The 16,446-nt window shown below is 50.2% G+C and overlaps 1 protein-coding gene across 7 annotated transcripts in view; it reads right to left on the bottom strand.

Moving 5' to 3' along the window:
- The window catches only part of Cracd (capping protein inhibiting regulator of actin dynamics), a 210,680-nt gene that overhangs the window by 5,388 nt on the left and 188,846 nt on the right, over positions 1-16,446 (bottom strand). For 5 of the 7 annotated variants that reach the window (XM_040747245.1, XM_040747249.1, XM_040747251.1 and 2 more), the window contains 3 exons: positions 9,842-10,024; positions 6,284-9,227; positions 99-289 (listed from right to left, as the gene is read on the bottom strand). In XM_040747245.1, the coding sequence (XP_040603179.1) occupies positions 99-289; positions 6,284-9,227; positions 9,842-10,024 (3,318 nt within the window). The remainder of the gene's footprint in view (positions 1-98; positions 290-6,283; positions 9,228-9,841; positions 10,025-16,446) is intronic. The other 2 variants (XM_040747250.1, XM_040747248.1) reach the window with 2 other exon arrangements.

The following is a 16,446-nucleotide window of genomic DNA, read 5'->3' as shown; positions in this document are numbered from 1 at the left end:
CCCAGTTAGCATCTTATAAAATATATCCCATGACTTAGAGAGCTAAGCTCGGGATAGCAGCACCATGAACAGAGCAGGCAGGCCGGCGGGTGACTCACAGCTTCTTTGGAGAGTTTCTCTGCTTGTTTGGCCTCCCGGGCTTGCTTCCTCTCCTCTCGAGTTGCCTGCTGCTCGCGAAACCCCTTTTGCTTTTGCAGTGCCAACGTTATCCACAGCGGCTGAGCAGTTTCAACTTTCTCTGTTAATTTGGAGCCATCTAAAGAGTGCCTGCTCTGCAACATGGGCTTCTCTGTGGAGGAAAAAAAGATGGTGTTTGCTGTGGTTAGCAGTTGACTTAGCTTCTCATCCCATAAGAATGTGGCACAGTTACTGGTAGGCTTATGACATCTATGCTGATGCCCAAGGGATTCCATTGGGTGGAAAGGTCACATCTTTGACTAGCAGGAAAATGGGCATTTTTCTTAGAAGTGAAACTACTTTACAAGAAAATAAAATCCCCAATGTGATTAAAAAAACAAAACACACACACACACACACACACACAAAAAAAACCATGTTTACAGGAGACTGAGGTAGTACATGGTTCATTGTCTCAGTGAGATTTGTTTTTAGCAATGGGAGCATTCTTCTCAAACACTAGCCTGTACAGAACCCCAGTGTTTGAAGAACAAAACAACAGTGGTGCTGTATACTTGAGGCAGCTGCTGAGGGCAAGGCTTGCAGGAACAGTGAGAACCCCATGACTGAATGATGCCTGTATTTGAAAGTTGATCTATAATAAATATCATGCCAAGGATCATGAATTCAAGGCCAGCCTGGGCTATATAACAAACCCTTGTCTCAACAAACAAAATTTTAAATGCAAAGAGATCCTTGTGTTTAGAATATTTAGAATAGCCGGGCGTTGGTGGCGTACGCCTTTAATCCCAGCACTCGGGAGGCAGAGGCAGGCGGATCTCTGTGAGTTGGAGACCAGCCTGGACTACCAAGCAAGTTCCAGGACAGCCTCCAAAGCCACAGAGAAACCCTGCCTCAAAAAACCAAAAAAAAAAAAAAAAAAAAAAAAAGAATATTTAGAATAGTACTTGGCCTACACTTAACACTTTTAAAAAGAGAACTATAATTTTTACCTATGAGGCAAAAAGTCCCCTTTTCTCTTAAGTAAAGATCACATACTCTCAGATCTCAATAGAAAAGGGCTTCCTATAGCCTTGTTCCTCAGAAATCTAATAGAAGTTTACACTTTGATAGTCCAGAATCTAGAGTGACAAATGTTCATTGGCCAGACTTTCGTACTACTAGAATACAGTAAAGAAGGGGGAAGCCAAATTATGAGAGACGTTCTCTTAGAAGCAAGATGCAAGGGTCCGATTCAGTTATAAACATCTGAGTCCACGCCAAGGGGGGGCCAGTGTCTGAAACATATCATGTCTTTAGGATCCTTCTAGGTACATTGCCATTATGAAGCTGATGGACAGAGTCCTGCCATTTCTATGCTAGGCATCAAAGATTGGCAAAACCACCCATGCCAAAGATCTGACCAACGTTCTCACTATGCTGGGAGAATTCAGACTCCACAGTGTTTGTGTCTTGTCTATTTCCTAAAAACAACAGAAAATAAAAAGACCAATTGTTTTTAAGGGGGAAAAGGGAAGTTTTTATTTCCTGAGAACTGCAGTTTGCAGAGTATAGTCTGGGGTTACAGGTCATGTTTTGAAAGACTGATGTGTACTACCCACTGCACTAATGAGGCACCTTGGACCAGATTCTAAAAGACTAGGTCTAAAGGCTTATTAGGTCTGGCTCACAGGACCATAAACAGGACATTAAAACTGGATTTCTATTTGAGCCTCAGCCAACAATTTTCCCAAAGCGTTTGACAAAACAATCATTGTCACATATTCCAAAGCACAGGACCACCACTACAGACTGGTGGTGAAGCTGCCAAGCGGCCACCACCAGGACATGGAAGAGCTGAGGTGGCGGCTGAAGACCAGTTTCTTTGGGATATCCCACTGTCCTTGTATAGCCTCTGGAAGACAGGCTCCTTTGTTAGACAGTTTCTTTGGGATATCCCACTGTCCTTGTATAGCCTCTGGAAGACAGGCTCCTTTGTTAGACAGTTTCTTTGGGATATCCCACTGTCCTTGTATAGCCTCTGGAAGACAGGCTCCTTTGTTAGACAGTTGTACTAAAAATTGGTTGGCTGTCCTAGAGAATGTGTAAGACAGTTCACGGGTGTGAAGAAATTATGAAAATTTCAATTTGTCGCTTCTAAAGATTTATTTTATTTTGAAGTGTGTGCACACCCACAGAGGCCAGAGGCATTGGATTCCCCTGGAGCTGGAATTATAAATAGCTGATGATGGTTCTACATGTATACAACCAATAAAGTGGAAGTCTATGCTTAATGGTGTTCAAATAAATTTGGTCAGCCCTGGGTATGAGATAGCAACTAAAACAAGTAGTCCTTGCTTTCCTGCTTATTTATTTTATTCTTTTTGTTTGTTTGAGGCAGGGTCTTCATAGCTGGGTGCTTGTAACCAAACTCTAGTCCTTGTAACAGTGGTATGAGATCTTAATCACTGAGCCAGCTCCAGCTGGCCTGGAACTGGCTATGTATAACAAGCTAGTTTCTAACTCTGCCTCTAGTTCCCACATACTGGAATCAAAGGCATATGCCACCATGCCCAGCCTACTTATTTTGGAGTCAGACAATCTAAAATCTGACTGCCAGGGAAGAAACAGGGATTTGAGAGAGAAAATGATTTGTAGTCTGACAATCTAAAAATCTGACTGCCAGGGAAGAAATAGGGGTGGTAATAGTTTTAGAGGGAAAATGACAATAATCAAAGAGATCTCTCTAAGAGGAATGAGCTTTTCTTCATGGGAGAGAGGCGATGATGGAGCAACAGGCTGAAAGGGACTGCAGATATCACAAAAGCTAATGACATAAAAGCTAAAGTCAAAATGAAAAAATGAGCTCACACATCAAATAGCAGTCACTGCAGGAAAGAATTTATGGGTTACTTGTTAGTATTCAGGCATCTGTACTGGCCTGTCCTTGGGGTTCTGACAGGATACTCCCTCAGCTGCAGCCACTAAGAGCACCACCTGTGCACATTCACTATGTTCCCTTTTAAAAGGGCCCTGCCCACCTCCCATTTCTCCTCCTCTTCCCCCCTCTGCCCCCTTTCCTCTCTCCTGCTGCTCCTGTTCCCAAAGGCCAGTCCCCCGTTTCCTATTTTTATGATCCTTTTCCCTAATTAAAAAAAAAAAATCTGCTTGGACCATGTCTCGTGACATCTTTCTCTCGTGCACTGCTTTTCTTAAATTACAACACAACAGAGTGAGTTCCAGAACAGGCTCCAAAGCGATACAGAGAAACCCTGTCTTGAAAAAAATTACAACACTACTCTCAAGGAGTTCGTGCCCATCTAGGAAAACTTGTCTTTTGGGCTGAACCACCATCTTCCAGTAATTCACCAAGCTGGCAAGCAAGGGTAAAGAGAAGCACTCTATATATATTCTCTGGGCTTTTTAGAGTTGTTTCTTTGGCCACATCTATAAGGTGGGTGATACAGTAGACAAGGGGATGGGCACTGTCGAAAAGGAATGCCCCGTGAGTTATCAGAGAAAAACTAGATGAGTTTGCACTATTACTCTGTAAACAAGAAAATTCAGGGTAAGGTCCCCCTATACCCCCCACCAGAAACAGGGTTTCTGGCTGTCTTGGAACTCGATCTATAGACCAGGCTGGCCTCGAAGTCACAGAGATCCACCTGCCTCTGCCTCCCAAGTGCTGGGATTAAAGGCATGCGCCACCACTGCCTGACAGGAGAATTAACCTGCATATCGGGTATATTAAGTAGTCTAAGACTAGAGATGGTTTCCTGAAATGGGTGAGAGAAAACATCGTGAAGAAGAAAGGTGGTAACGAGAAAGGCACTGTATCCACCTGGAGTGCCAGCCTACCTCAGCCAGGGAAACCCACTTTGTCAGAACTAAAGTACATGACCTCGAGGCTGCTGGAGCCCAGCCTTGCGAATGCATGGCTGAACAGATGACAACAGTAACACCAAACCTCTAAAGTTGCTTGTCCAGCACTGCCCCTGAGGCAGACTGACACACTTACTCCTAAAAGAGAAACACCTGGTAACTTACCACAGTTGGGCTGGCTAGCCTTATGTCAATTTCGCGCACACACGAGCTAGCGTTACTGAGAGGAGGAAATGCCTCCGTAAGATCCAGTTGTAGGACATTTTCTTAACTAGTGGTTGATGGGGGAGGGCCCAGGCTATTGTGGGCGGCACCATCCCTGGGCAGGTGGTCCTGGGTTGTATGAGAAAGCACCCCTCCGTGGCCTGTGCATCAGTGTCTGCCTTCAGGACCCTGCCCAGTTTGAGTTCCTGTCCTGACTTCCTCTGATACTGAAGAGCAATGCCGAAGTGTGAGCCTAATAAACACTTTCCCCACCAACTTGCTTTTTGGTCGTGGTGTTTCTTCACAGCAATAGAAATCCTAAGACAACAGTAGACTGGGAACATGTGGGCACACAGGCATATTAAAATGATTGTAGAAAGACTAAGACACCACATGGAGGAAGGCTGCAGCTCACTCCCCGGTACCCCATAAAGACACCAAACCCTTTCCATGGCTCCATGGTCCTTCACCTCCAGCTGTTCCTGCAGCTGGACTCAACCCTAAGGCCCCAGGCCTGGTTTAACACCAAAACCCTGCTTCCCTGGCAACATGGCTCTGTGCCTCCAGTGGTGGTCCTCCCTCCCTCCCTCCCTCCCTCCTTCCCCTAAAGACGACATTATTATTTTATGTTACGGGTGTTTTGCCTGCACATATACAAGTGCACTGCATGTGTGCCTGGTGCCTGTGAAGGCCAGAAGAGGGCACTGGATCCCCTAGAACTGGAGTTACGGTGAGGGGTAAAGTGCCATTCTGGGACCCAAACCATGGTCCTCTGTAAGAGCAACAATGCTCTTATCCTCTGAGTCATCCTCCAGTCCCTCCTACTGGCTTTATTATTGTTCCCCTCTCTGATTACTCAGTGATGCTGTAGCTTTATCAGCTCCTGCCTCCAATAAGGCCTCTTTGGATTTCTTGAACCTTGCTGAGGCTTAACACTGCAGGCACTCCATAACACCAGTTCATGTGCATGTGTGTGTTTACTGTATGAGGTGTGGTGTGGGATATGAGATTTAATATTAGTAACTGGACTAAGAGAACTTGGTCTGCCAATGGCCAAGGAAAATAGAGAGTACTTGGCAAACAACTAACAATAAAACTGTTATATTTTGTGAATTTACTGTTATTTGATCAATTCTGACATTGCAGAAAGACATAACCATGTCCATCTATGGCATGTCACACTCTCAGCAGTACTCTAGGGGTACTTAGCATAAAAGAAGACAAGTAACCAGGCCAACACTTCTCAAGGAAGCAAAACCCGTCCCAAATCCCCCCCCAGGCAGGGTTTCTCTGTGGCTTTGGAGGCTGTCCTGGAACTAGCTCTTGTAGACTACGCTGGTCTCGAACTCACAGAGACCCACCTGCCTTGGCCTCCTGAGTGCTGGGATTAAAGGTGTGCGCCACCAACGCCTGGCTCACACCAAATCTTAACACTTAAAAAAAAAAGAGAACCTTTCTGGCCATGATCCAAACTGTCTCTAGAAAGATTAGGTGAACATTACAAGGAAGAGCCAAGGGTTGCTCTGACCAACCTCCCTCCCTCCCCTTCCCTCCCTCTCCTTCCCTCCCTCTCCTTCCCTCCCTCTCCCTCCCTCCCTCCCTCCCTCCCTCCCTCTTTTCTCAAGACAGGATTTCTCTGTGTAGCCCTGGCTGTCCTGGAACTTGGGCTGTAGACCAGGTTGGCCTAGAATTCAGAGATCCGCCTACCTCTGCCTCCGGAGTGTTACCACTATGGGAAGTCCGGAGAACTGGAAGGATGTTAAGCGCATTGAACCTAACACGGCCAGCGAAGAAGCTCCACAGTTCCAGGGCTGATTGATGCCAGGACCTGCCTTCCCCTGTCCTGCAGCTGCCACCCAGAGGGACGGCAGCGTCTGGTTTAGAAAACTCTACTTTTGATCACCTCAACAGACTTGCTCAAAATGGTTAAGGATGTCTGTGTTAACTACATTTCAATCCAAGGGATGTTAAAATGTAGAAGAACGGATTTAGGGCAAACTTGTTTCCAATTAAGGTGTTCCCAGAGTCAGTTCCCTGGGCTCCCTTCTCAATTCCCCCTCCAGCGAATGAAGCCACACACCTTTTCTACCTGTTTCCGAAGTTAGCGAAGGTCTCTCTTGCTGGCTGGCTGACAGAGGTGGGGAAGCGAGTTTCTTTTCTGGCACCGCTTCCTCATCCCTCTTCGGCCCCTTCGGCTCCTCTGGCAGGGATGGTGAGGGTGGCTGGTTATCACTGCTCTCCTTGCTTGGCTCGGAATCCACCTTCCCAACCCGCCTAGCAAGCAGCTCTACCAAGTGGGGTCTGCTCAGTTTGGAGAGTGGGGATGATGGTGGAGTCTGGCTGGTGGGCTTGGGAGCGAGGGCCGGCTTCTGCATTGGTGGTGTTTTGCTTGCTGCCTTGTTCTGCTCTGGGACTGGGGCCTGGCTGTCGGCTGGTGGTAGCCCCGACTGGGCTGCAGTAATAGAGTGACCGCTAGCAGAGCTTTCGGCAGAGTCCCTCCGAGGGGCTAGGGCTGGCTTCTTCTCCTGGGGAAGGGATGCGCCATGCTTGAGGGCCACCGCTTCGGGCTCTCTCTCTCCAGGGTCGCCTCCGGCTGCGGGGGTGCCACCATCCACAGCGTCTCCCACGCTGCTGTGTCTCTTCTTCTTCTTCTGTTCGGCCTGCTGGTCACAGTGGAAGCGCAAGGAGTAGTTGGTCCTTCTCAGTTTTATACCGAAGGGCGAGGCCTTTTCCTCACCTCCTGGCACCACAGGGTCTATGTCACTCGTGGTCTCGCTGTCCGAAGTGGTCGTGGACCCTGTGCGGGAAGCAGCTTTCTGCGGAGAAGGCAGGCCCGGGACGAGGAAAGATGGAAGGTCTTTGGCAAATTTGCATCCGTCAGTGGTGTCTGGTGGCTCCTGGCTCACCTCTTGCTTCTCCAGGCTCTTCCGAGGCTCCGGGGTCGCAGCAGGCGGAGGCTGGGGTGCTGTCTCTTCGCCCACTGCCGAGCCCAGCCTTTTCCTCACGCCTTCACCATCCAGGCTCTGTCTGAAGATCTCCGCACCGCCGTCTGCGAATTTCTGCCAGGCGGGCATGATGGAGAACTTGGCGTTGGCTGGCGGCGTCCTGCGCACGTTCCCTCGGGAATCGCACCGCGCTCGGGGCGCGGGCTCGTCCCCGGCTCTGGCCGGCTCCCTGTCACCACGCTGGTCACCCTCCGCGTTCTTCAGGATCCTGGATCGGATGGAGGCCCACTCGGCTAGCGCGGCGGCATTGCTCGGCGACTCCGGGGGAGGCCTGGCCTTGCTGCCGCCGGACCTGCCCTCCGCCGCGGGGACGTCCACCGGCGGCCGCTTTTCCTCTGACAGGCCCAGGAGGGACTTGCACGCCGAGTCCTTGATCTGGCTCAGGTTGACCGCCGGGCCGCACAGCTGCGCTCCGGTGACCAGAATGGCTGTGTGCGGGATGCTCAGCGCCGAGGGCAGGCCGTGTGCGGCGGCGCCGCGGGGCGCCGGCGGGTCCTGGGCCAGCGGGGCCGGGCTCGCGTCCTTGGCGGGAGTCACCGGACTCAGGTTGACTTTGGGGAAGAGAATCTGCCTACCCCCGGAGGACACCTGGAACGTGTAGGGCCGGGGCATGGTCTGCCGTTCGTCTACCTCCTGCCACCGGAGCTCCTCCACCTTCCGGTCGTTATCCGCAGCGACAGCTTCGTTCTTGTCCTCTGAGGCCGGCGGCGCGCCCATCTGCTCCTCCTGCGGCAGGGGGATGTCTACCTGGGTGGCTTCCCTCTCTTCCGCGTCTACACCACCGCACTCCATGCTCGAGTCTCCCCTCTGCCCTGCCGGCTCGCTGGCCGCCTTGGCGGCTTCCTCCTGCTCCTGGGCCATCTCTCCCTGTCCCGCGGAGTCCAGGTTTCCTTGTTCCTCTGGCTTCTCGAGGTCCTGCTGCAGGGGGCTTTGCTGATGCGCGTCGTCGGCTAGCGGAGCCTGGCCCTCTCCTTCTGGACCCTGGGGGCCTTCGTCCACCTGCGGTGCCAGCGTTGCCCGCCCGTTCAGTTCTTCCGTGTGCTCGGCCGCCTCCTCCTCCTCCTCCTGAGCATGCTGCCTCTCGGCCTCGAGCTGCCTCAGTTTCTCCTCCTGCTTCTGGGCCTCCAGCTTCCTCAGCTCCTCTTCCTGCCTCTCGGCCTCGAGCTGCCTCAGTTTCTCCTCCTGCTTCTGGGCCTCCAGCTTCCTCAGCTCCTCTTCCTGCCTCTCGGCCTCGAGCTGCCTCAGTTTCTCCTCCTGCCTCTGGGCCTCCAGCTTCCTCAGCTCCTCTTCCTGCCTCTCGGCCTCGAGCTGCCTCAGTTTCTCCTCCTGCTTCTGGGCCTCCAGCTTCCTCAGTTCCTCTTCCTGCCTTTCGGCCTCGAGTTGCCTCAGTTTCTCCTCCTGCTTCTGGGCCTCCAGCTTCCGCAGTTCCTCTTCCTGCCTCTGAGCCTCTTCCTGCCTCAGTTTCTCCGACTGCCTCAGCTCCTCTTCCTGCCTCAGTTTCTCCTGCTGCCTCTCGGCCTCTTCCTGCCTCAGTTTCTCCGCCTGCCTCTCGGCCTCTTCCTGCCTCAGTTTCTCCTGCTGCCTCTCGGCCTCTTCCTGCCCATGCTGGCGCCCTTCCGCCTCGGGGTGGTCGGCTTTCCCCAGCACTTGCTCTGCACATCCCTGCTCCTCCAGACCTGACGCTTGCCCTGGAGGTGCCTTGGCCGCCTCTAGCTGCAGGTCCTCCTCCTCGCCTTCCTCCTCCTCCAGCAGCTCCTGGCGGAGGTTCTCCTCCCAGAGCCTCCTCTCCAGCGCCTGCCGCCTCTGCTCTTCCAGGCGCCTCTTCTCCGCAGCTTCGGCTTTTTGCCGCTTGCACTTGGCTTCAAGTTCCCGCCAATACTCTTCCTGGAGTCTTTTGTCTTCACGGGACTCTAGAGGCTCTGGTTCCTCTTCATGCCAAATGTGCCTGTCTTCTCCTGGCTGGCCGTTCTGGTCCACGGAGGACTGGCTCTCGAAGCTGCCTGGCACATTCTGGCGATCCTGGCGCGGGAAAGGGAAGCAGAATTAACTTTTTCCCCCAAGCAGGCCCAACGCTTCCCAACCAGCGCAGATGGTCCTCTTTAATCACAGGTGTCCCAAGTACAGACACAGCGGTCCCTGCAGCTGCCCATGATGGTTAGGCCTCCTTGTCAACCTGACTGGACTTGGAGTTACCATGGAAACATACCTTTGGGTGTTTCCAGAATTGCCTAACTGAGGCAGGAAGGCCCAACCTGAATGTGTGTGCGCGTGTGTGGGGGGGGGGTAGGGGGCACCATTTCAATGGCGATGTCTTTGTAGGCCTAAGATGGAGACAGAGGAGACAGCCGGCTCAGCGCTATGGTTTATCTCTGCTTCCTGTGTGTGAAAAGTGACTGGGGCTGCCATAGTTTCGGGGGCATGAGCGACTATACTCAGACTGTCAGGCAAAATTAAACCGCAGGCCATGGAGGGTATGCAGACCTATTGATCCCTGTACAATGCTGGACACTCAACTTCCTGATAGGGAGAGACCTACAGTTTACTATGGCTGTACCCCAGACAGCCCACAAGGTAGAATTAGTGCCCGGCAAGGAAGGGCACCTGCCTCCCCAGCTCGGGCAGACTCCACTCACCTGGGCAAGCCACCTGTGCTTCCTTGACACCCTCTGGTTTTTTGGCTTAACAGAGAGTTTGTGCTTGGCAGCACTGTTGTCCAGACGAGCAATGGCCAGGGGGATGGCGTCGAGGTTGACACTTTCAATGGTGCCAGTAGAAGGGAGGTGCCTTTTTGGCCGCGAGGGTTTAACTGGAGCAACCTAGAGCATGGATTAAGATAGAAAGGTCGGCTTGGATCAGAACACAGCATCCAGAGTCCCACCAGGGCAGTACTCACTGCTTCTGTCTGCGCAGCTTAGCCCACGGAATGTTGTTTGAATGAGAATCGAAGTCAGCGCACAATACACAATTCTCAAAAGCACAGCCAGCTCCCACCTAGCTTCTGAGGTGGGGTGAGGGAGGAGAGAGCCAGGGGAAACAGGAGAGGGGAACCATCTGCAGAGACCTGTGTGTGTGTGGGGGGGGCGTTACTGTTAGCCTCTCTGTCCTGAACTGCTTGATATCCTGCAAGTGTCCTCCATGTCCACTGCTGGTCCATTCTGCACCTGATCTGGGCTTCAAGCCATCAGTCAGCAGTACATAAACCTCTCCTTCTCTAGCTTCTTCATGCAGATGCCTGTTGTCTCCTCCGAGCCTTGCCCCTTAGGATTTGACAGCCAGGGTGGTTCAAATGAGTATGTCCCCCATAGTCTCAGAGGTTTGCATACTTGGTCCTGAGATGGTGGTGGTGTTTGGTTAGGGTTGGGAGGCATGGTCTTGCAGGGGGAAGTGTGTTTCAAAGCCTCAGGGCCATTCCCAGCATGCTCTGTTTCTGTGCCCGAGCTTCAAGATGTGAGCTTCCTGACCTAGACACTACTCCATCCTCACGGGATCCAGAATTGCCAGCTCATAGAAACTTGTGCTTCTTTAAGTTGGTTTGGTCGCGGTGTTGTATCACACAGTAAAATAATATAAGCTCATAAATGGGCATCTCTGCCACTTCTCCCTTGATCAGAGTCACCAGGACAAGAAAGCAATGCATACAGGGACCAGGTACAGGAGGGCCAGCTGGGCACGCCTGCAGACGTCAATGCTGCTTCAGCGGGGAATGTTGCCAAGGATGCTGTGGAGACTCAGGCCCACCAGGCCCTTGACAGTCTCTGGGCAGAGAGGTCTGGTAGGGCCCCTCCCTAAGGTGGAACTGTTCCTTCCACCTGCCAGCCCCTGGATGGAGGAGGGCATGGCTGTGGCCCATCAGCTTAGGGGTCCAGCTTTGGGCGCCCACACAGGCAGGTATACTGTGAAGGGAAGAGTTTTCTGGAAATACCCCTAACCACAGGATTTTCTAGAGAACCTGGCTGAGAAAGTGCAGGTTCAGTGGTGGGTGGTCCTTGGTGTTTTGGAAACATAGGCTTTCCCACCTGTATCTGGGTGACCCTAGTGGTCAAGAGTTTGTCTCTTCATTTGTAAAAGTGTCAACACACCCCTCTCATAGGGCTGTGGGGAGTGAGAGAAGCAGCTCTGACAAGTCCCTCAGCAGGAACCTGGAACACAGTGGGTACCCAGTTAACACCAGCACATACCATGTAAGGTCCTAGTTCATTCTGGAATGAAGGGGATTGCTGGAAGGTAAGAGATGGGGTATTGGAGGAAAGGCAAGAAGGAGCCTCTAAGGTTCCTCTAGTGGAGAACCCATGGTAGACAACCATTCTCAGCACTTCCAGGCTTCATAATAAGCAAGCCCAGGGAGGTGGTGAGGGTTGTTTTGGGACACAGAATGCAGCAGCTTCCTTTAGATGCTGGAGGGCAGTGGACTGCTACTTGTGCCTCAATTTCTGTTTGCTCTTGTAGTTATAACATCCTGACCCCTATAAAGGTACCCGTTGAACTGATCCACTGTAACCGTTGAGCTATTGCCTGCACGATGTCACATGCAGATGTAAATACACACACAGTACATCTATGCTTGGCCCAAGTACATCTCTTCCAACACTCACTTATGTCTTCCTGTAACAGAGGAGCCCATCTTTTAAAGAATGAACGTATCAGCCGGACGTTGATGGCACTCGCCTTTAATTCCAGCACTCGGGAGGCAAAGGCAGGTGGATCTCTGTGAGTTTGAGGCCAGCCTGGTCTACACAGCAAGTTCCTGGACAACCTCCAAAGCAATACAGAGCAACCCTGTCTCGGGGGAAAAAAAAAAGCATGGACGTATCCATGCTGATTCCCTGTCTTCTGCTGCCTTCTGCAGGACTCATACACAGAACATGCTCTTTTCCATCCAATATGACTGCCATGATGGGACCTACGGTGGTAGGCTCCACTCCAGGGGACACTAGACCTAGACACACCATACTTGCACCTCCAAACACAAATCTGATAGGTGGTTCCTTTATCAACTTACTGGTGTGGTTGGATAAAAGGGTAATTGCGAAGTAATCTTAATTTTGAACAAAAGGTCCCTTTCTCTGTCTAAAAAAATAGATGTTATCCATTTACTGTAAGGATTTCCTCAGGTTCATGGCATTGGGCTATTCTGGCAGAATCTTTCTTAGGTATTATATTAGGACATGCAATTTATAAATAGTAAAAAAAAATGTTTTGGGATGGGCACAGTGGCACTTGTCTGTATTCCTGGGAGACAGAGGCTGTGAGACTATGAGTTTGGGATCATCTTGAACTATAGAGAGCTCAAGGTCATCCCAGAGTACGAGGTGAGATCCTGTCTCCCATATGTGGATCATAGCTTGGAATGTTTCCATTTGTGTGCTGAACCTGGATATGTGCAGAGGTCAGAGGCCTTGATAGTAGAGTAGTAGATAGAGGATAGTAGAACATTCGATATTAAGGCTGAGGGAAGCATACTGGGTCAAAGGGTTAAGAGGTTTACCTAGGATGGAGGCAGGGCCTGGCGGAGAGGAAGGAGTGAGGGAGTGGGTTCACCCAAAAGAAGGTTATATGAAAATTAAAACTATTTTGTACGATAATTAAAAATTGAGATTTAAAAGAAAAGAAGTGTGGGTGTGCTGCTCCCAGAAAACATTGGTTATTAAACAACAACAACAATAAAAATCTCAGTGCTGCTGGGTGGTGGTAGTGCATGTCATCTTTAATTCCAGCACTCGGGAGGCAGAGGCAGGCGGATCTCTCTGAGTTCGAGACCAGCCTGGTCTAAAAGAGCTAGTTCCAGGACAGCCTCCAAAGTCATAGAGAAACCCTGTCTCGAAAAACAAAAACAAGAAAATCTCAGTGCTAGGCATAGGATATCGCCTTATAAATTATGGGCCATGGAGGCTCTGGAGGCCCCTAAATCAACACAGGCTGTTTATTTCAGTGCTCTTGGTTGCGCCATAACTGTATGATGAGTCCTTATTGCTGAAGGCAGGTGGCAAAAAGTGAGTCGGGAACTTTCTGGGAAACCTCCTTCCTGCCAGTTAGCTTTCATAATTATAGAAGGAGCTGCTCAGGCCACTGGGGAGACATGGTCTGGATTTTACAAAGACATGCCCACTGAAATGGTAGCACGGATGTTATGAGAGTAACCAAATGCTTTCTGCCTGGATTTGAGGTCATCTCCTCAGGAAAGAATTCATGACTGGGACTGTAAGCCTGGTCAAAAGCCCATGGCTGGGGAGGCCCTGGGTCATAGGGGGAGCTTACTATAATTGTTTTGCTGAATGGTTGTCTTGCCAGATTTCCTATAACATTTATGTTTATACCCACAGATTAGTGCCACTATCAACCTTGGTCAGAGGCAAGTTCTTTCTGTAGTGGGCAGTGGTTCCTGCAGAGACTCATAACTGGGAATAATCTCCAACTCATAGCTGGGAATAAGTGGCAGTAGCCCCCTCAGTCCTAGACAGATGTGTGTATCTGTCTTCCCCCTTCACAAGGATCAAGAGACACTGTAAAAGAGTGGATAGAAGGATGGACCGCAAGAGCTGGAGGGGAAGGAGGAGGCTTGAGAAATGTCTTCTTGACATAATATCCATGTTTCACTCATGAACTAGATCAAGCCAGTCAATATCGCTGGAGATGGGGTTAAAGCTCCCGAGGCCCCACCCCTAGCTGAGGAGTTATTTGTAGTAGGTGGGAAAAGAGAGTCAATTTCTTTGGGGGGTGTGGTCCCTGGAAGACTGTCCAAGAACCAGTGGATGGCATCGCACCCATGAACACGTGGGCAGCTCTAATGAGACTCAGTGAGTTGTTTTTAACCGAGGGCATAGAATAGGGAGGGGCTGTAATGGGAGAGGCCTGGGAGAAGAGAAGGGGAAGAAGAGGGGATGGATATGATCAAGATGTGCATGCAATTGTCAAAGAATAGAGATAAAGTGTTGTTAAAAATTATAAACGTTTGGGGCTGGAGAGATGCCTCAGAGGTTAAGAGCACTGACTGCTCTTCCAGAGGTCCTGAGTTCAATTCCCAGCAACCACATGGTGGCTCACAACCATCTACAATTCAACCTGGTGCCCTCTTCTGGCATGTAGACAGAACACTGTATATGTAATAAATAAATAAATCTTTAAAAAAAATTATAAACGTTTGCCGGGCGGTGGTGGCGCACGCCTTTAATCCCAGCACTCGGGAGGCAGAGACAGGCGGATCTCTGTGAGTTCGAGGCTGGGCTGGACCAACAGCCTCGAAAACAATACAGAGAAACCCTGTCTCATAAAAACCAAAAAAAATCATAAACGTTTTTGACTCGATCACTCAAAATCATCGAATGCCTAGTACATCTAAAAGCTAGCAAAGTGCTCTGATAAAAAAAAAATAACCAAATGGCATAAGTGTGGTTCCCCAAAGGGAACTGGCATAGGCTGCGGCTCTGGGATAGAGACACATTTGCTGAAAGACCACTTCCCACCCTGGTATGGGGCACACACTTGTAATCTTAGTACTTGGGAGTTGGACACAGGAGAAACAGGAAGATCATCCTTGGCCACATATTGCATTCGAGGCTTCACAAGACTTGTCTCAAAAAATAATTTAAGAGGCTGGGGAGATGACTCAGCAGTGAAGAACAAGTGTTGCTCTTACACATGACCTGGGTTCACTTCCCAGCACCCACATGGTGGCTCAAAACTCCCATCACCCACCTAGTGGCTCAAAACTATCTACAATCCAGGTCCAGGGGATCCAATACCCTCTTCTGACCCCCATGGGCACCAGGCATGTATGTGATGCAAATACATACACGCAGGCAAAACACTCATAAACAAAGAAAATAAATAATACATCTTTTTTTAAAGACCTAAACCTTACACAAACTGCACATGTTTAAAGAAGTTAGTGGTCACAGCACAGCCTCCGTCAGAATTATTGGTAGGAAGCCATTATCCGTAAGAAAGTGTGTCCATGCCAATGTGCAGCAGGGGGCGCTCACAACCCTCTCAGAGTCACAAGTCGCTCTGCACACTGGACAGGGCCGGGCTTTCGGACTGTTTGCGCTGTATGTGTAAAAAGTCTGTAGGGCTTACATGCAAAGGGCTCCCTCCATATTTATCCACAAAAGATAAACGAACAAGCAAGTGCACGATTATAATCAACAAAAACTACTTAGTACACATGAATTTGTGAATTAAGAGGTAGAGAATAGATATTTCCAGCCTTTGGCTTTGTAGCTTTTAATTGCTTGTGGTCATTCTTAATTCTGAGAATTAAGCATTTATTTCCACTCCCTAAGAGACAGCTGGGGGAATAACAGAGCCCATGTGACAGACTGAAGATGGGGAGGGGCACTTAACGCTCAGACTCCAGCGCCAGAGCTGGAGTTGGTAGCTATCCCCAGGGAGCCTCGTTTCTGTCTGGGTAGTGGTACTGTCCAGAGCCACCCCTCACGGGTGCAGAGCTGGTCACTGTCACACCCTTCAGTTTCTTCAGAGAAGGTCTGCCCCGTGTAGAGGTGAGAATTCTCATCAGAGAAACTCAGCCCCTACAGAACACGTGCTCGGGGCAGAGGGTCTAAGCTCTTCGTTGAAGGTAAACATCCCAGAGCCACAGGGGCGGAAAATGATTTGTAAGTAAGGGCAAGCATGAAGCCCTGAGTTCAGCTCCCACCCCACCATGTAAGAGGCAGAGCATGGCCCTTTATGTATCTGTTACCCCAGCACTGTGGAGGCCAGGGACAGAAGGGCCACCTGTTTTAGTGAGAGGACCCTACTGTCTCCAGAGAACATGGACAGTGATGGAGTGGGCCTCCTGACTCCCTCCTTTGGTCTTTCTGTGCATATGCATAGGTGTAACCCACCTTCCCCCACACCCTAATACACATTTATTGTGTATAACAAAAGGGGCATTAAAAATGCGCGCGCGCGCGTGTGTGTGTGTGTGTGTGTGTGTGTGTGTGTGTGTGTGTGTGTAAGTAGAGAAAGGTAAGGTTGAGCTTGGGTTTGTTTCTGACATTTGTACATAACAGAGAAGTCTTCCTTACAGTCTTGAGTGCCTGCATTTTAGAATGCCTCTTCTCAACGGATAACAATGCCTTGAAGTACATGATCCATTGTATTTAGGGAAGCTATCACTCTCTAAAACTCCCAAGACATCATGGGAGCATGGCTATTCTTCAGAGCAGGGCTCGAATCTAGCAGTTGTGTTGCCATGGAAATGGATGCTTTAACCTCTACCCCTCATTGCTCTGGTTTA

This window comes from Mesocricetus auratus, unplaced genomic scaffold (assembly GCF_017639785.1).
Source record: "Mesocricetus auratus isolate SY011 unplaced genomic scaffold, BCM_Maur_2.0 Super-Scaffold_100006, whole genome shotgun sequence".
NCBI classification, from domain to species: domain Eukaryota; kingdom Metazoa; phylum Chordata; class Mammalia; order Rodentia; family Cricetidae; genus Mesocricetus; species Mesocricetus auratus.
The sequence above is the reverse complement of the archived record's forward strand: the minus strand, read 5'-3'. Positions and strand labels throughout refer to the sequence as shown.